A 22,374-nucleotide genomic window follows, 5' to 3' on the forward strand; every position below is an offset into this window, starting at 1 on the left:
AAAGTTGATTAGATACACTAAAAATTCTTCCTATATTTTATAGAAATTTCCAAAAAGAATGCAGTAGCAGCTTGCCAACTTGCTATCAGCGTAAGGTTCCATATATCATGCTGTTTCTTTTTTTTTTTTCACAATAACTATTTATTTGAGATATTTTTTTCTTTTTTGTCTTTAATCTTTGAAAGAAAAAGAAAACTTATTATTTATCTAATTTAGAAAAATAAATTTAAGGAGCACACCTACTAATATCAATGTTCCAATATGTCCAATTCCAAACATTAAAATCTTGTCAGACTTTTTATAGAACTCGTGAATTGAATTGGAAACTCATAATCACTTCAAAAATACTATAATGGTTTTTATCTCAACTACTGCATTCAAAAGAACTATTTTTTATCTCGGCTTATGCATGCAGTAATTTATTGGCCAGCGACAATCTCTTAAATGAAGTTCAGATCTGCGACGAATTAGTCCTTAACTTGTTGGATTAAAAGATATGGAGGATAAAAAAAACTATATTATATTTACATCTATCTATTATTATTTAACCAATAATATTGCATGTTGTTGGTTTTATATATAAGTTCATCTCGAAACTGTAAAATCTGAGTCAGTGCTGATTATATTAGAGATTGACAATTGACCCTGTAACCCTAAGTATAGTTTAGTAATCGCATTCATTCATTGTTGCATATGCGTAACTCCAAAGCCAATTATTACCTTTGCTTCCCAACCCACTTGGTGGTCCACTTCTCACTTGGATATTTACCTTTTTAATTCATTTATCGTCTCCTCCTCGAGTACTTTCTTTGTTGCTAAATTGAATTGATCATTATATAGTGTATATATTATTTAAAGAGCATGATGACAAGTATTTTGTTACTATTTTGTATAGATAGAGTGAGGGATATCCAAACTCTACTCTTTTATTTTAGACTGCCGACACTTGGATTTACATTATTTCAAATTTTAAGTGGGGTCCTTTTTTTCTTTTTGTACAAAATGGCGTGCATACTTTTTACTATGACCAACTATACCAACCCCCACAATAAACATATGTGTGTGCTCTTGGTTTAGTTACATATATACTGTGCTTCAGTAGTTTAGTTTACATCAAAGTCGGTGCATATAGGTTGGAAGCTTGGTTCAAGTAGAGCATATTATAAGTCTCCTAAATAATCACATCTGGGTTCAAATTCTATTAGTGAAAAAAAAAAAAAAACCATTAGTGTGTGTGAGTGTATTGTGTGGATATGTTGTGTTGTAATGACCAAAAAAAAAAAAAAAATCGGTGTATATATCAAAATCAGTTGTTGATAGTTAATTTTTTGTGTGTGCATATCATCTTGTACTACATTACACATAATTTCTTTTTTTATTTTTTGGTTATGCATGTATCTCCTAATCCGATAAATCAATTGCTAACTATGCATAAGATGAGAACCTCGAACACTTCTTTAAATGGACGAATGAGTTGATATCAACAAATTGAGTACAGCTACGTATATAGTATTATACTGTGCGCCTGATTTGCACATGACGAACATATACCTAATTAATTTTAATTAAAAGTTAGAAATAAAATTATTTATATTTTAAAATTAATTTTAACAAAATAAATAGTATACCGATAACGCTGACTAAATCCTTTTACAATATATAATTATGAAAACGGCAGAAAAAAACTGTGTTGTACTTTCTTTCTTTTACTTAATTTTGGATAGGGTAGGGTGCAATGAAGTCTGCCAATTTTTTTTTTGGGTCAGGAAGTCTGCCAATTTAAACACATCTATAAACCAATTTTGTGAAACGTGATAATTTTTTGTAAATGCAGGGAGTATAAATTTATCGTTGCAAAAATTGGCATGTTTAAGAGCCTGAAAATTTTGGAAATAAGATTTCAGGGATGCAGTAAAGATTCAACAAAAAACTTTTATGTCGTGACAAATTGGCAAACTTCCATTTTTATTGTTTATCCAAGGAGTCATCTTTTACTTCTAATTTGCTGATATCAGTCACTCTTGTAATCAGAAGCAACCTTTTCTTTGGAGACTTCAAAATAGAGACAGTATATTTTGAAAAAATTGATCTCCTTGGCAAGATGGAGAAGGAAAGAGACCCCAAGGGTGTATTTGCGAATTGTGAGGAAAAGGAAAGCAAATGTTATGGAAGGGAAAGAAAGAAAATAGAAGAGAGTATTTAAGATTTTTAAATTTTTTCTTATCCATGAGTTCAAAATAGATAAAGAGGAGGAATTTTGAAAGCTGATATTCTCAAACTTGTGAACCCACCTAAAGAAACCAAAGATCACCGAATGTAATACAAATAAATTATTGTGTATAATGTATATGCTGGTACAGCCACATGATTGTGAATAATATTAGGAGCCATCAAATAAGAACACACAAAAGGCTATTCAAAAGGACAAAGCAACGGCATGTGAAGCACGCATATCTTTCCAAAGCACCTCAAGTTCCTACACGTGCTACAACCTTTGTTAGTGTTAAGCCTTTGATGCCACCCTCTTGGATTTATCGATCATCAAATGGTCACAAGAAAACATACAAGATCACAGGCTTATGTCAATCACAACGCATCAGAAACATTTACAGCCATCTTTCCTAATGAATTGTACCCAAATACGCATTAAATATACTCTAAGAACATACAAGTAAATAATCTTCGTTCTTCTCCCTATGTTAGTTACTCTCTCACTTCCAACAAGAAAACGAATGAGTAAAAATAAGACCAATAATAATAAGGAGTAATTGTCTTTTTCGATCCCTAACCATTTGTTCCAAAGACAAAGCACCTCTCCACAATTCGAAAATCCCTAACCGGTCCCGAATCATCCAAGTAATTGGTCTACGCACCCGTTATTGGATTAAGCGGTCCCTAACATGTCTGCAGGTCACCATTCACACGGCCACTTAGACTAATTACTTCGGGATAATGGTTAAGGATTGGAAAAGACATTTACTCTAATAATAAGACTAGAATACAAAGTCTCCAATGCCTCACAATCAACTGTTCCAAGACTGACAAGGGCAATGATCTCAACGACAAAGAGAAAAACAATGCGTGTCAGACACACACTTGTTTGTCACCTAAGGACCTCTATCATGTCGTAGAATGCACGAGCTCTCCCATCCATCATCCATATGGCCGACAATTAATGCAGGTAAGTGTCAACTATGATTCCTTTACAATAGAAAACAAAGGAATTTGACACTACTAGACAGTTAAAATTGTTAGTTTTTCAAAGTTATGGAAGAGAGTTTCATCTAGTTTGTTTTGACTTGCTCAGTGTGCTGCAAAGTCTCAGCCATATATAGCTCAGTTGAAAAATCATCATTCACTCCTCCTCTTTGATGTCGATCTTTAAGATCAACTAACCTGTCATCAAGCCAACAGATTATTATAGAACAAGAGTTTTTCTCTATGCGAAATCAGAAGAGTTACAAGGCATTTTGATCAAAAACCTTTGAAACTTAGATTCCCTGTAGATGAGCATTATGCTGAGCACAATTGGGATCAACGACAAGCATAAGTGTTCCAAAGAATGCCCGCTGATAATGTAGTTATTTGCATGGTAAAGTTTCTTGTCAGTAGCGCCTTCAAATTTGGCTAGCAGATAAATACCTGTGCCAAAACATTTCAAGCTTCAAAGCTTACCACAAAAATGAATGGTATGTATGGGTATTAGTAATAGCCTATTACTCAAGGTCATGACCAAGATTTAAGTTCCTGAACTTGTATGTTAACAGCTGTCTTGTTTTCCTTAAAATTTACATCATTCATGGACAGTGCAACAGAAAGGAACATATCGCTTATAGGGGGCAGCAGGTCACAACACAACTGAAGAATGTTTCATGGGACAAATAAGGGGAAAAGAAAGTATAATACAAAATGCAACAAGGAGTTAAAAAAACAATCAAGCTAGCTCTCATTCAGACATTAAGACACAAGTATGCCCTCAAAATCAGAGAAAAAAAATATATATAGAGTGATCCATCCTGAGGGCTAGTATAAACTCAAAACACAGAAACTTGTCCTAAAAGCTACAGAACCAGGCATAGTGGTAGTATAGCTAAGGCAAACCCTGAAACCAAACTCATTTTAGGGGACTATAGTCTTACACGCACTAGAATTCATCACAACTATGATAACCCCAATATTATTGACTTCCTCTTGATTAGTGCATCTTTGATAAGAGTTATATTTTTCTTTTCATAATCAAACAGAATATCTTAATACTTGACCCTTTATCTTATCCCTATCCCTATCAAACTGGCTACATCATTACATGAAATCCACCCTGTTGTAAGAAAATACCACTAGTTTCCATTCAAATGAAGAAGTCCTTAAGCGTCCACTATATAGGGCATTAGCAGTGTGACCAACAAGTGGAGTGACATCTTCCTTTCCCATATATACAATTATACAGTTTATGTAAGGTACCCACCAAAGTTCATTTGGTAGAAAATATAAAGCTGTGAATGGCATAAGAGTTTACTTCTTTTCTTAGAGTTTCCTATTCCTGTTCCTACTGCTATTTCATCAAGGCAATGATGGCAGTCGACAGAGCAAACACTAAATAAAGCAAATTAAAACCAAAGCATTACAAACGTCTATGAGATTACCTGTAGCCAGAAACCAATATCTTGAGTGAGTGTACTTGGAGCTATACATAAATGCTATTACTGGAATAGCTAGAGGAAGAGTCAACTGGAATATCATGCAGAACCGAATGTCATTATAATTTCTGCAACCAACTAGAAGACAGAATTCAGACGAAAACTGGGATACTCATACTGTTTCAGCACCTTGACTTGAAGAATGAATTCAAAGACAGAAACAGCAATTTTAAAGTATGTAAGGAAAAGAAGAACTAACCGTTCATAAACTACACAAAGAACGGCAGCAAAAATGAGTGCAAACAGGCAGAACAACCCGATCCTCTGGCCGAATCTCTCAACAACCAATGCAGAAAAAAGCGAAGAAAATGCCACCATCATCTGGCATTGACAAAACCAGTGAACGTTTGAGTGAAAAGAGATGCAAGAATAGCAGTTCCCAGACATTATTGCAACTTTGTAAAGGAAAAAAAATGCATTTAGACAGAGTTACTGGAAAACTAGTACAAGAACAAGTATGAAATTTGTTAATTTCCATAGCTAAATTACGAGTATTCCATTCGGTGAGTGGCATATGGAACTGAAAATTCGTTACACCATCAAAAGTATCTACTGTTAATGTGTTAGTTTAATCAGAAAGCCTCTCATCAAAACGAATCCATCATGCAGTTGGAAAATGTCTTCTATTTACTACTTAAACTCAAACACCACAGAGTATAAAAAAAAAAAGGGATAAGAATCAGAGAATAAACGTCGAACACTTGGTCTGCAATACCAACCGGTAAAGTGTCCCACAACACACGGTGGTTGTCAGGCTTCAAATGGTAATAAGCAGAACCAAAAGCCACGCCTACCATTCCAGCATAGAATACTACCCAAGCATAGACTTCTCCTTGAGAACTGAAAAAAAAGGACTGCTATCATCTGAAGACAGCGATCGTAGCAATTTTAGTTAAAATGGCGAGAAGAATAGTGGAAAACCTTATGTAGAAGACAGCTCCATCGAGGGCTAGAACAAAGCCCAGAACACCCACAACTAAGAAAGGGAAATTTGTGATGACATTGATGGTGTTGGGAACTCCTGCAAAAGAGCGAGAAGCTGAAACGATGAGAAGAAGGAAAACAAAAACAAGAGAAGTGATTAATATGGTTGAAGATTGAAGCGAGCGTGGTTACCGAGAAGATTGCGCATGTCAACGAAATGGTGGTGGTTGTGGGAGCGAGGGATAGTGGGAGTGAAGAAAAGGATGAAAAGAGAGAAGAGAAATGCAGGTAGCCATATACGACTTGCGTTGAATCTTGGTACCCAACCCATCGGTGAAAATGAAATTTGGTGTGAGGTTTTGGGTTTTGGGGTTTGATTTGACTATGGGGGTTCCTTCGAATGAGAGGAAAAGGAAAAGAAAGAAAAATAGTTAGGTCAGGTGGTGGTTCGAATGTTGGAATGAGAAGGACCCCAGGGTCCAAAGGTGGACCAAAGACCCCACGTGGGACCCCTTTTAACGTTATGTAGTAAGGCAACGGTGCCTAGTGCCTACTGCATGCTCATTTTCAGTTTCATTCATCATCCTTCCTATGCATAACAACAATATTAAATAATTAATTATGACCTGAATTTTGGATTTTCATGAATTTTTTTACCCATTTACTAGTTGTCATACCAATATATAAAAAATTTATATAAAAAAAATAGAGGATGAAGTTTTTTTTTTAATTTAGTTTGACTAAATTAAATTTATATATTTTTATTTATGTTTTATTATTTTTTTCTTCATTTTTATTGTCCTTATCATCGTGTCTTTTTTTTATATAACCTTGATTTTTTTTCTCCTTTATTATTATCTTTATCATTTTTTTTTCTTAGTTCAATATCAAATGATTAATTTAAGGATAATAAAAGTGATATAAAAATTTTAGGTTAATAATACAAGAAATTTGTTAAAAATAACACCAAAATTTTTTATAAATGACACAAGAAATTTTTAAAAAAATAGAAATTTAAAATCTTAACTCACTCAACCAACAAAATACACTCAAATATATTTTTGAACAAAAAATACAACAACTTGTTATAAATGACACAGAAATGGTTAGACATGTTATATATGAGTTTAATACCATAGTTTAATAATAAAAAAATTTGGTTAAAAAGTTTTGTGTCACAATTAAGAAATTTCAATGTTAAAATTAAGAAATTTTATGTGTCACAATTAAAAAATTTCGGTACTATTTTTTTAATAAATTCTACACAATTTAAAACTCTCATTCCTTTGTCTCTTTTTGTTCATCGTTTTTTTTTTCCTTCTTGTTTCACCCTCTATAATAAGAACTTGTGTCACGATTAAAAAAATTCATTACTATTTCTAATAAATTATGCACAATTTAAAACTCTTCTTCATTCTCCTCCTTTTACTTTTCTTTTTCTTCTTCTTCTTTTTCATCATCATCATCAACATCACCATCATCTTATTTCACATTCTTATAATTTTTTTATTTCGCCTTTTTAACAAGAATTTGCGTTACGGTTAAGAAATTTCGGTGTCAAAATTAAGAAACTTCTTATGTCACAATTAAAATATTTTAGTGCTATTTTTTTATATAAATTCTACACAATTCAAAACTCCCCAACCTCTTCTTGTTCTTCTTCTTTTACCTACTCATAATTCTTCTTATTTCACCTTCTTAACAAAAATAAAAACAAGAAGAAGACGAAGAAACAACCAGAAAAAGGAGGAGGCATTGCAAGAAATTCTCTGAGTACCATCGAATTTAGCGTCAGACTCAATCCAATGATAAACTCCTCGTCGGTAACTAATTACCATCGGATTCTAAAATTCGACGGTAATTTTTGATAGAATTAGCGACGAGTTCCATTAAATAGTTGGCAAAAATATGGAGGTGATTACCATCAGACAAATTCCAACGATAAGTTTAGCGCCATGTGCTATGGTTTCGCGCCACATTACCTTCAGATTAACCAATAGTAAACTCGATGATAACAATAATTTTTTTGTACCTATTAGAATCCCATAATCAACAATTAATAGTCAAATCTCAATTAGTAAAAATCAAGAAATATTTTTAATGAAAATAGTCAACTATATATAAGGTAAATATTAGGTGTACAGAATAAAAATTAAAGAAATAAAATATTTTCAAACAAAGCATAACAAACCCTAATCACTACGAGTCTTGATAGGTATCATCATTGACATCTCCTTGGTTCCACAGAGGCGGTAGTCTACCTAAAGGAAAAATGAAAATAGTTATGTGGCTAGCGTACAATGTAATTATGTAACAATCTAATTAAAGTTTAAAAATATAACAAGCTAGTTAAACTATACTTAGGTTACTCTTATTCGGATTCATCATCTTCTTTCTCTGGTTCATTCTCCTTTTTTGAGGTAACTTCTTAATTATCAAACTCGTCTTCTTCTTCTTTATCTCCATCTACCCCCCCTTTTTTTTTTAATCATCGTCATCCTCTACTAGTAGCATGTTGTCGTCTACTCTAAGATTAATGATGTCATCATCCATAACAGTCGACCTAAGAGTGACCTAATCCACCTACAAATATTTTGTCTTTGACCCTTCGTTCGAACGAATATAACCTTTGGTTTAGACTATTGACCGTTGTCAAGTCTCTTTAAGTTCAGATCTGGCCGCCTACAAGTGTCCATCAAGTCTAACCTAACCGTATCGTTATCCTTGGTTCACTCGTCGCCTATTACCGTGTGTATGATATTATCAAAGACATTTTTTTCAATATGGGTCACATCAAGATAATGACTAACCAAGTTATCTTTCCAATAAGGTAACTTTCAAAATATACTTTATTTTGTCAAAAATTATGCTTCCTGCCATTTCCCAAAGGTCTCAACCCTACTCCATTCTCGACGATCTTAAGAATACTACTGACTCGATGTCACACTTCTAAACTACTCAACCTGACGGGTTCCTCTTCTAGTTCAGTTTTATTCTTCCTAAATGAGTTTTTGTTACACCAAAAAGGATGATCAAACTCGAAGAATCTTCAACGACCATCGAACCATGAATTCTTACCTTCATTCTTCAATCAAAATGACTTTGTATCCTCTATACAAATGGGACACAATATTCTGTCTTGAGTGGACCAACCAGACAACATCTCGTACGCAGAAAAATCGTTAATGGTCTACATCAATGCAGCATACATTTGAAAGTTTGTTTTAGTTAAAATATCATATATCTCTACACCATCAATTCACAACTCATTCAACTTATCCACCGAGGGTTGCAAGAACATATCAATTTTGGCCTTTGAATTGCTTGGACCAAGTATGATACAAGTTAAGAACATGTATCGCTCTTTCATGCTCATTTCGAGAGGTAGGTTATAAAGAGTCACCACAATAAGCTAACAAGAGTACGTGTTACCAAAATTAGAGTTTGGTGCAAATCTATCAGAGTACAAAACTAATCTAACATTTCTATATTCGCTCACAAATGTAGAATGGACCTGATCAAAGTACTTTCAAGACTCTTCGTATGACAGGTGCATCATAAAACCATCGTCTCTCTTGTTGTTACTATGCCATGTCATGTGAGAGGCCGAACTCATCAAAGCATATAATTTTTTTTAGCTTAGAGATTAGGGATAAGTAGTGCATCCTTTTGTTTGAAACTCTATTTAACCTTCATTTACCAATCTATTTTCTGTCTACTTAATTAATACCTCAGTGCATTACAAAATTTACAAGCAGTAAGGTCTATATCCCCTTGTAATACAGCAAACAACCCCTTCGAAGCTAGTTTCTTTGCTTCATAATGGCTCTGAGAGATGCCAGTAGTCCCGGCTGGTACTAATTCGTTATCAAGGGTGGCTCACTTAGTAAAAGACTCTTAGGTATGATTTGACTCAAACTTACTACTCATCATTGTAATGCAGACAAATAATTTTGAGTGAATATACTCCTCAAACAACGGTTCTGTGGCATATTTTAACAGATCATAAAATCTCTCTATCTTTGGGTTAGGCTCTTATTCAACATCTTCTATATCATTAACACCGATTGCATTAAATACTATCTCATTGTATCTCTCTTAGTTACCTTCCAATTCACCTCTCCCAAATTCACTTCTCTAACGACTCGAACCCTCCTTGATCGACCAGACCTATTGAAATTTGGTGTAGACTGATTGATTCTCTGCTCATCAACTTCTCTGTGTTCAATCCATTCCCAATATCCACTCTTAATCCTATTACAGTAAAGGTGAAGGTTATATCCGAAGGTCCTAATAACTTAGTCAGTCAACACTTATAACACGGACACCTAGTTACCCCTTGAGACCTAAAAGATTTTATATTGAAGACATACACAACAAATTAATCAACCCCCTCAAAGAACCTAGGTTTTAAACTCCCCATTTGACCGTTATTCCTATTATACATCCACAAACGATAACTTAAAATCATTTTGAAACAAATAACCTAGAATTCAACCAAGAACACAACTTATTAATTTTTTTAGAATTTTGACAGTGTTTATTTTATAATTAGAGTCCTCCACTAAATATATTTTTTATTTTTTTCATAAATCAAATATATTTTTAAACAATTTTAACGAAAATTCGGTAGAGTTTTTCACCAAAAAATTTATCAATTTTTAAGAGAAATTGTAAGCATAAACTAAAATAAACACGCATTCAATAAAATATCAAATCTTTGTTGTTCTAGTGCGTAATCCCTTATTACTTCGCAATTTTTCAACAAGAAGGCGCCACTAGATAATCTTTTTATACTTTTGTCCTAAAACTGTATCTTAGAAAAAGTAAGTATAACATAAAACTTAAACAATTTAACACGTTTAGAGATAGCACGAACAATCCACGTATATATTAGCACGAATAACCCACGATTAATGCCATACGACGTTCAACAAAAAAAAAATCCTAAAATAGAAATAAAGTTAGTGAAATATAAAAATTAATAATAAAAAATTAATAACATTTGTAAAAATAATTAATCTAAATTTAAATCCTAATTAATAATAAAATTAACTTAATTAACCTAAATTCAAGTCTAAATTAGTCTAACTTCAATCCTAAAGTAAATTCTAAATTAATTTATCTAACTAATTATCCTAATTAGTTATAAACTAACTTATTAACCAACTTAGAGCAACTAGAGCAAATAATTCATCAAAATCTATTTATTTTTCTTGATTATATCATTGTGCAACAAGCCTTGCTTAATTTCTCACAATCTTACTATCTTCTTCAAGTTTATTTCTAAATATTCATTTTGTTCCTTTGACTTTTTGTCATTCGAATCTGGAACCAAAGTCCAGACCTTATTCTTTTCAAATTTTTTAGTTCATCTTTCATAACTTTAAACCAAGACGAATCTTCAAGAACCTCTTCAATGTTTTGAGGTTCTATTGTTGAGATAAAGACAAAATTGTTTGATTCTAGTCTTCTTGTAGATGATCTTATTGTAATTCCATGTGAAAAATCACCTATGATGAATTGATTAGGATAATTCTGCATGAATTCTATTCTCTCAATTTGAAAATATTTGGAGCAGGTTTAGGTATTAATTCTGCAGTTTCTGAATTTTCTGCAATCGTATTGTCTCCTAAAGAATCAAAAGATAATTTTATTTTGTCTCCAGAATTTTTATTAGCAGTAACATCTGCAGAATTTAATACCATTTCAGGGACAACACCTTGTCCAGAGCCATTTTTAACCTCTTTATCATCTGTAATCATCTATATGAATACTAGAAATATCATTAATCTCACAAAACGTGATATGTATAATTTTCTCAACAGTTTTAGAGTTTTTAAGATAAATTCTATAGGTTTTACTAATTGTGTAATAACTAATGAACGTTCCTCCATAGTTCTTTGGATAAAACTTACCAAGATTTTCTTTTGTGTTCAAAATAAAGCATTTCTATTCAAAGATACGAAAGTATTTTATAATTGGAGGAGATTCTTTCCATAGCTTATAGGAGATTTTCTTTAAAAACTTGCGAATGATGGTTTGGTTTAAAATATAACTTTCAGTGTTCACTGCATCAGCCTAAAAAAAATTTGGAATGTCACTTTCACATAACATTGCTCTAGCCATCTCTTGAAGGCTTCTATTCTTTCTTTTCACTACACTATTTTGTTGAGGTGTTCTTGGACAAAATGAGTTATATGTAATGACATTCTCATCACAAAAAAGATTCAAAAAATAATTTTCAAATTTTTTTGTATGATCACTTCTTATACAAACAATTTTCAAATATTTTTTATTTTGAACATTCCTATTGAATTTTTGAAAAGATTGAAAGCATCATTCTTATGAGTAAAGAAAATTATCCTATCATATCTAGAATAGTCATCCACTATAACCATATAATAACTTTTATATTCAAGATTTTGAGTTCTAGTAGGACCAAAGAGATCAATATTTAAAAGCTCTAAAAGATATTTAATAGAGACGCCGTCCTTATATTTAAAAAAGATTTTATTTTGCTTGCCCATTTGACAAGTATCATAAGTGATATCTTTGTCAAACTTTATGTTATGAAGATCTCTCACTAAATTCTTTTTAACTAATTTAGAGATTTGGAACATGCTTACATGTCCTAACCTCTTATGCCAAATTTATTTTTCAAAATCAATTGAAAAAAGGTATTTTGCATTTTGATTTTTTAATTCATCTAGTGTTAAACCATAAACATTGTCACACTTTTTGGCCATGAATAAAATAGAATTAGAAATTTCATCTATCACTTTGCATTTGATTTTTCTAAAGATGACCATATAATTATTATCACATAATTGATTTATGCTAATGAGGTTATCTGTTAATCCTTCAATAAGTAATATATTGTCAATGCAAGATGAAAAGTTTTTACCTACTTTTTTTTAATGGCTGTGATTTTTTCTTTAACATCATCTCTAAAAGTCACAAATCTACTATCATATTCATTTAGCTTAATGAAAAATTCTTCAGTCATATTATCAAGATTCCACATGTCTTTGCTTTTCTTAAATACAAGACAAATCTACAAAGTTTTCATGAAATTTTAGGTATCCAACCTAACTTAAATTCTTTAATAATTCTTTTTGATTGTCCAAAAATATTATAATCACAAACAATATTATAAACATAATTACTAATTTTCTTTTTGTGAATGAAACATTGAGGAGAAGAATGTTCATCTCTATTTCAATTAGAATAAATGTTGCTTCTTGTTGAAAAAATTTTAAATGATAAAGAATATTCTTATTTTGAAAGAAGTGGCCATGTGATTTTTATTAAAAACATATTCAGCCCTTTTGGTTTTGGAGGAAGAGGCTTCAAAATTATTTTTTAAAATTAGTTTTCTCTCTTTCACAAAACCAATATTAGATTTTATAAAAAATGACCTTTGATTAGCTAGCTAGAACTTTGTCCAAATTTTCAGAATATTGAACAAACTTTGTTAAATTAATGTTTAAGTTCTTGATCCTCTCTTATAATTTCTTATTTTCAGCAAGAACATCATTTGATGCAACAGCCGAATTCTTCAATTTTAGATTCTTAATTTTTCAATTTTCAAAAGCTCATTTTCTTGTTTTAAAACAAAGGAGGATTCTGTCATGCTTAATCGTTCTTTGAGCTTGGCATTTTTCAATTTCAAAGCATCATTTTTCTTTTAAAAATTGCTATATTTATCAAAAAGTTTAGCAGAATTTTTAGTTAAATCATCAATAATAACATACAATGATACAATTATCTAGTAGGAAGCTTAGTAAAGTCTACCTCATCATAACCAGTTTGATTAGTCATGAGATAAATCTGGGATTCATGATCAAAATCTTTATCATTAGTGTCATTTTCAAGATCCTCTCCTGATACCATAAGAACCTTCTTCTTCTATCTTTTGTAAAGTAAATAACCATTTCAGACCATGAAAGATTTGGATATTGACAAAATTGAACATGGAAGAACTAAATGAATTTTATACTCATGAAAGATAAATTATCTTTGACAAAAATATCTAATTGTTAAATTTTTATTAACTCCATTTAAAAAACACATTAAATTTTAAAATTATCCTGTCACTAATCATCTTCAATTTTCAACCTCTTCTCATGCCTCCTTCTTCATTTCTTCTTCTTTCTCTTCTTCCATTACAGAAACAAAATGAAAAACTAAAAAACTCTAAGTCCTATTCTTGCTCGCCATGTAGCTACACATTTAATGACACCAAATTCGAAAACCAACATAACCCACTTCCATTCCATTTCAGCAAGTTCTCTCCCTTTAAGCCTTCAAAATGCTCCTTTTCATTAGTTTTAGAAGTAGCCCATTTTGAATTGAGCATTCAAAACTAGAAGTCGTCCTTTCCTATAAATGTTTCTAGAACCATCATGGAGTTTGCTATTCTGGTAACCCTCTCTGCTTTGAACAAAGAGGTTCATGAGGGTTCTTCTTTTTCTTTGGCCATTGGCATTAAGTTCACCGTTAACTCTCATGAGGGCACTCTTTTCTTTTTCTTGAATCCCACTTTTTCCTTCTCTCCTCAAACCCCTTCTTTCCTCCACGTTCATGTACTATTGCTAATGCTAAAGCTTCTCTGCTTATTTATCATGATTTTAAATTATGTTTTTTATAATCAATTAAATTGTAATTACTATGAATGATTTTAAAAAATAAAAAGACAAAAAAATGAGTAAGGTAGACAGATTCGAAAAAGAGACAGATTTAAGTTTAGGATTTTTTTATTTTTCATTTTGTTTCTAGAATGGAAGAAGAAATGAAGGAGACATAACAGGAGGTTGAAGGTTGAAAATGATTGGTGGTAGGGTTAATTTTGGAATTTAATGTGTTAATGAAGTTAATAAAAATTTAACGATTAGATATTTTTGTTGAACATAATTTATCTTTCACGAGTACAAAGTTCATTTAGTTATTTCGTGGTCAATTTTATCAGCGTTCGAATCTTTCATGGTCAGAAATAGTTATTTACTCTTTTTTATTATTGTTCTTCTTTTTCTTTTGTGGACAGTCTTATCTATAATGGCCAAGTTCTCTATAGTGATGACAGATAACCTTGCTTTGATCCCTTTTGAAGTCCTTTGAAAAAGATTATTTTCCTTTCCACCTTATCTCATCATTCTCCTAAGCCTTCCAGCGAAGAAGACGAGCTCATTATCAGAGAGATCATCTTCTAATTCTTCATCTTTGGAGGAGATATTGGATTTTAACACAATCTTTATTCTTTGGTTCATGATGAGTTATTTTATAAGCTAGCAGATTTCCTCTCATCTCGTCGTAGGAGATTTTTTTAAAATTGTTTCCTTCAGCAATTGCTATGCTCTTGGTTTTTCATTTTTTGGTGAGACTTCTTAGAATTTTTTCACGAGCTCTTCTTCAGTGTGTTTCTTTACGAGAGCATCAAGATTATTAATGATCATGAAGAATCTTTTAAACATCTCGTCCATGCCTTTATATTCTTTCATAAAAAATATTTCGTACTCCTTCATAAGCATGCCAATACAAGTTTTTCAAACTTGTTTGGTACCTTTATGAGTGAACAACAGCTTATCTCATATCTTCTTTGTGGTTTTATACTTTGAAACTTTTCTAAATTTCTCGAAACTAATTGCACAATGTATCATGTTAATAGCTTTGGCCTTTAGCTCCACTTCTTTCTTGTCTTCGTCGTTCCATTCATTATCCTTTTTTGGAACAATATTTTCTTCCGTATTGACATTGGTAGGAATGTCTGATCTATTGAGAATGATCTTTCAGACGTTGCAATCGATGGATTGCATGATGATCCTCATCCTTTCTTTTTAATAGGCATATTTAGTGTCATTGAAGTATGGTGGCCTACTATTGGATTATTCTTTCATTAGAGTGTATGCAATAATATTGATTGCCATAGATCGTTAATTCCAAATTGTTAAGTTAGTTCCTTGAGTCTAAAATCTTATGTCAATTGAAAGTTTTCAAGTAAGTTGAGAAGGGAGGATTAAATCAAGAAAATATTTTTTAAAATTAATAAAATTGATTGTGCAGAAATCATGAAATGAGAGATTATTTTGCCTTTTGCTTGTCTCGAAGTAAAAGAATAGAAAATGATAGTGCAGAGATGAGAGTTAGAGAATAAGTGACACCGCGATATATCTTGGTTCGGTCATGAAGTGTAATGTGATCTATATTCAGTCTCCACTATAAATAATGGTGGAATTTTCACTATAATCAAAAAATATTACAAATACCAATTCAAGATATTCATATTTTTGTAACTCATCTGAACTAACCCAAATTTAATAATTTCTAAGTGCTAACTCAACTTAGATAATGGAAACCAAGTGTATTCTAATCCTAGTGCACTTTTAAATCAATCACTCCAATAAAAGTGTAAATGACTTTTGTATGAATTAACTCTCTTTATTTTTTATATCTCTCAATACAAATGTAATTTTAAACAATAGAGATATTGGAACACACTTAAAAACAAGAAAGCAAAAACTGTGTGTATATTATCTGAATTAGCTCAAATTAGTTACCTTATTCCGTGGACAAATCATGATATATAAAGCTTGTTGATCTCTTCTTCAATGTAAGAAAAATTTTCTTTTTGATCCAACTAGCCCTTTGCACAAATCAATGTTATAACCGTTAGTATTGGAGAGGGAATCCTTCCTTCTTTATTCTTTGATCACAAGTGCAGCAGCTTCTTATTCTAGAATGACATGATCTTTGGAGTATATAGCTCAATCATGTGTTGTTTTGCTTAAATCATAAATTGTTAATTGTGATTCTTTGATTTCTTTTTATTAATATCTACGATGTTCATAAAAACAATAAATTAAAAAATAATAAATATCAATTATGTTTATCATATAAGAGTTAAGATCTAAGAGCTTGTTTGGGTGAGTTTCTAAGAAAAGATTTTTTTTTGAGTTATCTTTTTTTAAAAGATCTTATGGAAAAGTATAAGTAATTTTATGTTTGGGTATCTCATGCAAAAAAAATCTTTTTATCTATCAATTATGTTTGGGTATAACGATATCAAAGTACTTTTTTGTTTATTTATTAAATGAAAAACATCTTTTTTTGAAGAGAAATTTTTTTTTTAAAAAAAAATGTAAATTACAGCTTCTCAAAAAAGATATTTTTTTTATTTTTCTAATACTTTTACTTTTACTACTAGAAATTTGCCAAACACACTAAAAAATAAAAAAAAATCTTTTTTCATTGAAAAAAGATCTTTTTTTTTATCAAAATAACAAACAAGCACTAAATCTTGATTCAACAAATTACATAACACTGACTAAAATAATATTTACTAAAAAAACACTTTTTTTTTCCTTGATGCAAGAACCACGCTTATTCTTCAAATCAAATCAAAATTAAATTTCATAATTAAAAATTGAAATTCCAACTAAATCGCCTATGAGAATATAATGAATCTAAAAATCAAACCCTAATATACTTACAAATCAACCTCCCAAAACCTATCATCAAATCTATAATTTGTACTAATATCCAACAAAATTTTCAATCAAACATTAACAAATAAGAGTCTAAATAATTTTCTACAAAACTTTCTTGTTAACCCCAACCAAACTTCGTATCAAAATCTAATAAACTCAAAAATCAAATGCTAACATAACAAGTCCACAAATCAAATTCCAAAAGATCTACCATCAAATTCACAAATTACATTATTGATTAAAGCAAACAAAAAAAAAAAAAACTTTTAATTACACACTGAGAAATCCACGGATCAAACCTAAACATCTTTTTAACAAAATCCAAAATAACCACATTCCAACTAAATCCTCAATTGAAATCTAATAAGCTCAAAAAATAAACTCCAATATACCTAGAAAAGCATACATTTAAAAAACCTACAAACAAATTCATGATTTATTATTAATCAAACTGAACTAAACCTTTATCAAAATTCATGATTTGAATTCTTGACCAAATCCAACTAAACTATAAAACAAACTCTAATAAACTTAGATATCAGATGCTAACAAATTTATAAATCAAACACTAAAAAATTTCAATCAAATTCATGATTTGTATAATAATGCTTGATGACAATTTTATACGATGTCTCCATTGACAATAAATTAAACTGATGATAATTGATAAGAATTTTTTAGAGTAAAATTGAAATGAGAAAAATGATTAAAAATTACATAAAAAATATTAAGTAATGCTGTATTAAAATAAAATGAATAATGTCATATTATATTTTTATATTTTAATTAATTTTTTTATTTTATACAATATTATTTTTATTTTAAAATAATTTATCTTAATATAAATGTAGTATAATATTTATTAAATTTAATTTTTAAAAATAATATTTTATTATTTAATATATAAAATTTATAAATATATATATACTAATTTTATTTCTAATCGATAAAATTTAATCTAATTTATTTTAAATCACTTTCGAAGTAAGTTAAAATAAATCCAACATTTTTTTAAATTTGGCCTAATTAAACTCGGCCCAGCCCAGCCATGGACATTCGTAGTAGCAATAAAAAATGCAAGAAAACACAAAAGCGTCATGTTCAATTGGAAAAACTAAAATCGAAAATAAATAGAAATGTTAGAAAGTAAAACATGTTAGACATTTCCTATTATTTAACACAACACTTCATAACTGAATTCTACTTTATATTTCTTTTTTATATTTTTATACATATGTTTATAATATTTAATGTATAAATAATATTTTTATTTTTATTATATATAGTAGAGATTAAAAAAATAAGAATTAATACGATAAATAACTTCATAATGATTTTTAATACTAGAACAATAACTTTTTTTTATTAAAAATATTTGACAACAAAAAATGCTACGTGTTTTTTTAAAATTTAATTTTTAATTAATTTTAAAAAATTATTATTATTATTTAATTAATTTAAATATTTATTTTTATATATTAGTTATTTATTTTTTATTTTTTTTAATTAATTGTGCTATCTACAATTTGACGTTAATAAATTGCGAGGCTGGTTGTGCGGTGGATGTTTAAAATATGACCTAATGTCTAGATCCATGCATTCTTGTAATGAAAAGAAAAGAATTTAGTAATTCGTAAATTGAATATTTAAATAGGTGCAGCGTGTTGGTGTTTCCAGATATAAAAGTAAGAGAGAGAGAGAGAGAGAGAGAGAGGAGATGTGATGAAAGAATGTCGACACTATCGCGCTCATTTCCTTGCAAACAGTCAGCAGGCGAAGGAACCCCCTCCTACTCTCTCCCCTCTCAACACCCTCACTATGACGACACCCTCTCTCTTACCCAATTCTCTTCCCTTCTTCATGTTCCTCCTTCTCCCTTTCATCTTCATCTCATTATTAATATTTCAGATTCCTCCGCATCCAACTATTCTACTATAACCCCCACCCATACGCACTCTCCCAAATATCCCTCTAGTGCTATCATCATCCCATGTTTCTGATTGAGGTTTCTTCCCTTCTCCCTTTCGTTCCTTTTTCCCTTTTTTTTTTTCTCTTTATTCTCCACTTTCCCTAGATGAATAATGATCATTCTTTTTCAATTGTTTTATTCACAGGATATCTGGCCACCACTCCAGCAATTCCTATCGAATACTCGTCTTCATTCAGGTACGTGACTAACGCGCTACACCAATCTACAATTTGATATGAACGCTCCAATTACAATTAGGGTGCTTCGTAGATCCGAAGGAATCTTTTCTAATATTGCAAAAAATTCACACTAGTTAAATTTTGTAAAGGGAGTTTCTAAATTCTTCCACACCGGTGCTTTTGTTTCCCCAAAGCATCGATTTTCCAGCAACTGCCGGAATTCATGGCGGCGTGCGGGGACCGGGATGCCGAGCTCTGCCGTGATGACTCGGCCGCCTTCGTTCTCAAGTTCGTGGCCATCGCCTCCATCCTGCTCGCCGGAATGGCTGGGATCGCCATTCCGCTCATCGGAAAACACCGCAGATTCCTCCGAACAGACGGAAACCTATTCGTCGCCGCGAAGGCCTTTGCGGCGGGTGTCATACTCGCCACCGGGTTCGTCCATATGCTATCAGACGCTACTGATGCGCTGAACAACCCGTGCTTACCAACGTCACCGTGGCACAAGTTTCCGTTCACGGGGTTCTTCGCTATGACGGCGGCTCTCTTGACGCTGCTGCTTGATTTCGTGGGGACTCAGTACTACGAGCGGAAGCAAGGGGTGAACCGTGCGGTGGAGGAGCAGGCGCGAGTCGGAACTTCGGAATCCGGCGTAGAAGACGGGATCGTGGAGGCGAAGGATTGGAGTGGGAAGGTTTTTGGAGAAGAAGAGAAGGGTGGAATGCACATCGTGGGAATGCACGCGCACGCTGCTCACCATAGACATAACCACCCCCATGGCCAGGATGCTTGCCATGGCATTGGTGGCGGCGTCAGGCCCCACGACCACGGCCATGTCCACGGCACGCATGAGGAGGAGGATAGTGACGTCCGCCACGTGGTTGTTTCTCAGGTAGCTTTTTTATCACTGCGGTAACAAATGGAAAAGTCTAAGTACAGCAACTTTTGTGTTTTCTGTCCAGCACTTAACTATCAAAACAAAAGTGGGTGATTTTCCACCGTTAGATGTAATTTCACACCATTAAAAACACTATTAATAGCCAATTAATGGTTACAAAACACTAAAATTGCTGGCCTCCTAGCATTCCTCTTAACAAAATAGAACAAAATGAAATGCTTTTTAACACTTCATGATCATGATTGTGACTTGTGATTATATTGCAGGTGCTGGAGCTTGGAATAGTGTCGCACTCAGTGATAATTGGGTTGTCTCTGGGGGTTTCACAGAGCCCATGCACCATAAGACCCTTAATTGCAGCATTGTCTTTTCACCAATTCTTTGAAGGGTTTGCACTGGGAGGGTGCATCTCCCAGGCACAATTCAAGACCTCATCCGCAACAATAATGGCTTGTTTCTTTGCACTGACCACACCCACCGGTGTTGGGATCGGAACCGCAATCGCGTCGGTGTATAACCCTCACAGTGCGGGTGCACTGGTCACGGAGGGCATACTGGACTCTTTGTCAGCAGGGATATTGGTGTACATGGCGTTAGTGGACTTGATAGCGGCAGATTTTCTTAGCAAAAGAATGAGTTGTAATTTTAGGCTGCAGATAGTATCTTACTGTATGCTTTTTCTTGGGGCTGGATTGATGTCTTCGCTCGCAATCTGGGCTTGACAATGATTCAATCTGATCCTTCTTCCGTTATACCTGTAAACTAGTAGTACGTCGATCAATAACTCATATCATACCACCACTTTTTTGTTTTCCTTTCTGTGTTACTTTGGTTTCTCTTTACCTTCCTTCTCTGCCTTTACGTACAAACTGAAAAATGTGTAACCACTGTAACACGGAAACTCAAGAAAAATACTGTAGTCTGGTTATTGGACTGAAGAATTCACAAATCTGTGCATTAGTGTTTTGAGTTCTATCTATTCTATATAAAACGGAATTTTTTCTTACTCGTTTAGCCAAGTACGCAGGCAGGCAGCAATGTGTTATTAAAAGTTTTAGATGTTAGTTTAGTGTTTTCCTAAGTTAGTGATATATTATAAATTTATAATTGATTTTATTTTAGTATATATTCTTGAATGTCTGTTAATTACGTGAGACTTTAAACGTGTAGCTAGCTCTCGTGTTGTTAGCGGTGAAAATGGGTCGGAGGGTCTGTTAGGAGCTTGCAGTGTGGGCCTGTGTTTGATCTTTGTCATAAAATACTTTCAGATTGATTTTAAAATCTAATTTTATTAATAGGTCACAAATTAGTCTAAAAAGATTTCATGTCTAAATCTATTAAAATATAAATAATAATTTCGTTAGATAATTAATAGAGTTTAGCTAACAAAACAATAAATTAATAAGTGTTTTTGAACCATATTTTATTTTTTAAATTGTCATTAATTAATAATTATTTAAATTTTATTTTTTAAAAATATAAAATTAATAATTATTAATTACAATTATTTAAAATTGATAGATTAAAAATTATTTATTTATAATTTTTCTATAAATAAATATATAAATATTTTTATAATTAAAAAATTAAATTTTTTAATTTTATTATAAATATTTTATATGTTTTAAATATTTTAACAATTTAAATATTGTTATAAATATTAAATTTAGTATATTACATAAAAATAATTTTTAAAAAGTAGATTTTTAAATATTTTTTTATCAAGTCTTTTATTAGTTAAATTCAATAATAAGTCAGACTTAATATTTAAAAAAAATTATAATAAATGATAAGTCAGACTTAAGTGATGGGTTTTTTTTTAACTATAAATATGGATGAAAAGATTATGTTATTTGAGATATAATTTATTATTTTTTTTTTTAAGTTAAGAATGAGACTTAAATATAAAATTTTTAAATAAAAAAAAATTATACTATTTGAATTATAAAAATACAAATGGTTGCATAAATAGAAGTCTAACTATTCATTGAAATTTTTTTTCAAATATTGCGCTACTGTGGTAACTCCCAAAAATTATCGTTGAGTCACATATTACGCCGTTGTGGTTGGCAGCAGCAGGATATTGCAACTCGACCAGACAACCACACTGTTAAGATTAAAATAGGAGTGAATCTTTTTCAATGAAAAAAAAAATTAGATGTGTAAGATTTTTTTTTTATTGTTCTCTCCTATTTAATTTTAGTTCTACTTATAAAATTAA

At 31.4% G+C, this 22,374-nt stretch overlaps 2 protein-coding genes across 3 annotated transcripts; one reads left to right on the forward strand and one right to left on the reverse strand.

Moving 5' to 3' along the window:
* Nucleotides 1-2,617: 2,617 nt before the first annotated feature.
* Nucleotides 2,618-6,108, reverse strand: LOC107606318 (Alkaline phytoceramidase (aPHC)). Its single transcript, XM_016308363.3, has 7 exons — nucleotides 5,814-6,108; nucleotides 5,619-5,718; nucleotides 5,417-5,537; nucleotides 4,897-5,018; nucleotides 4,644-4,765; nucleotides 3,483-3,642; nucleotides 2,618-3,396 (listed from the first exon to the last, which is right to left on the reverse strand). Exons 1-7 carry the CDS (start codon nucleotides 5,950-5,952, stop codon nucleotides 3,285-3,287), a joined length of 876 nt encoding a protein of 291 aa, XP_016163849.1. The 5' UTR covers nucleotides 5,953-6,108; the 3' UTR covers nucleotides 2,618-3,284.
* Nucleotides 6,109-18,624: 12,516 nt separating this feature from the next.
* ZIP4 (zinc transporter) lies at nucleotides 18,625-21,102 on the forward strand. Of its 2 annotated transcripts, none has more exons than XM_088493173.1 (4): nucleotides 18,625-19,112; nucleotides 19,222-19,273; nucleotides 19,450-20,147; nucleotides 20,420-21,102. In XM_088493173.1, exons 1-4 carry the CDS (start codon nucleotides 19,098-19,100, stop codon nucleotides 20,873-20,875), a joined length of 1,221 nt encoding a protein of 406 aa, XP_088349299.1. In that variant the 5' UTR covers nucleotides 18,625-19,097; the 3' UTR covers nucleotides 20,876-21,102. The 2 variants fall into 2 exon arrangements, with proteins under 2 accessions (XP_088349299.1, XP_088349300.1); XM_088493174.1 differs by having other exon boundaries at nucleotides 18,722-19,112; nucleotides 19,405-20,147.
* Nucleotides 21,103-22,374: the final 1,272 nt, after the last annotated feature.

The sequence above is a fragment of the Arachis ipaensis genome, chromosome B7, assembly GCF_059453495.1.
Source record: "Arachis ipaensis isolate K30076 ecotype BB chromosome B7, ASM5945349v1, whole genome shotgun sequence".
NCBI lineage: Eukaryota > Viridiplantae > Streptophyta > Magnoliopsida > Fabales > Fabaceae > Arachis > Arachis ipaensis.

Coding starts and splice junctions, on each gene's coding strand:
- LOC107606318 (XM_016308363.3), bottom strand. CDS start 5,952: ATGGGTTGGGTACCAAGATTCAACGCAAGTCGTATATGGCTACCTGCA. Junction 4,766..4,896: donor CTTTGTGTAGTTTATGAACG/GTTAGTTCTTCT, acceptor AGTTGGTTGCAG/AAATTATAATGACATTCGGT. Junction 3,643..4,643: donor ATATTGGTTTCTGGCTACAG/GTAATCTCATAG, acceptor GTTTTGGCACAG/GTATTTATCTGCTAGCCAAA.
- ZIP4 (XM_088493173.1), top strand. Junction 19,274..19,449: donor GAATACTCGTCTTCATTCAG/GTACGTGACTAA, acceptor GTTTCCCCAAAG/CATCGATTTTCCAGCAACTG. Junction 20,148..20,419: donor GCCACGTGGTTGTTTCTCAG/GTAGCTTTTTTA, acceptor ATTATATTGCAG/GTGCTGGAGCTTGGAATAGT.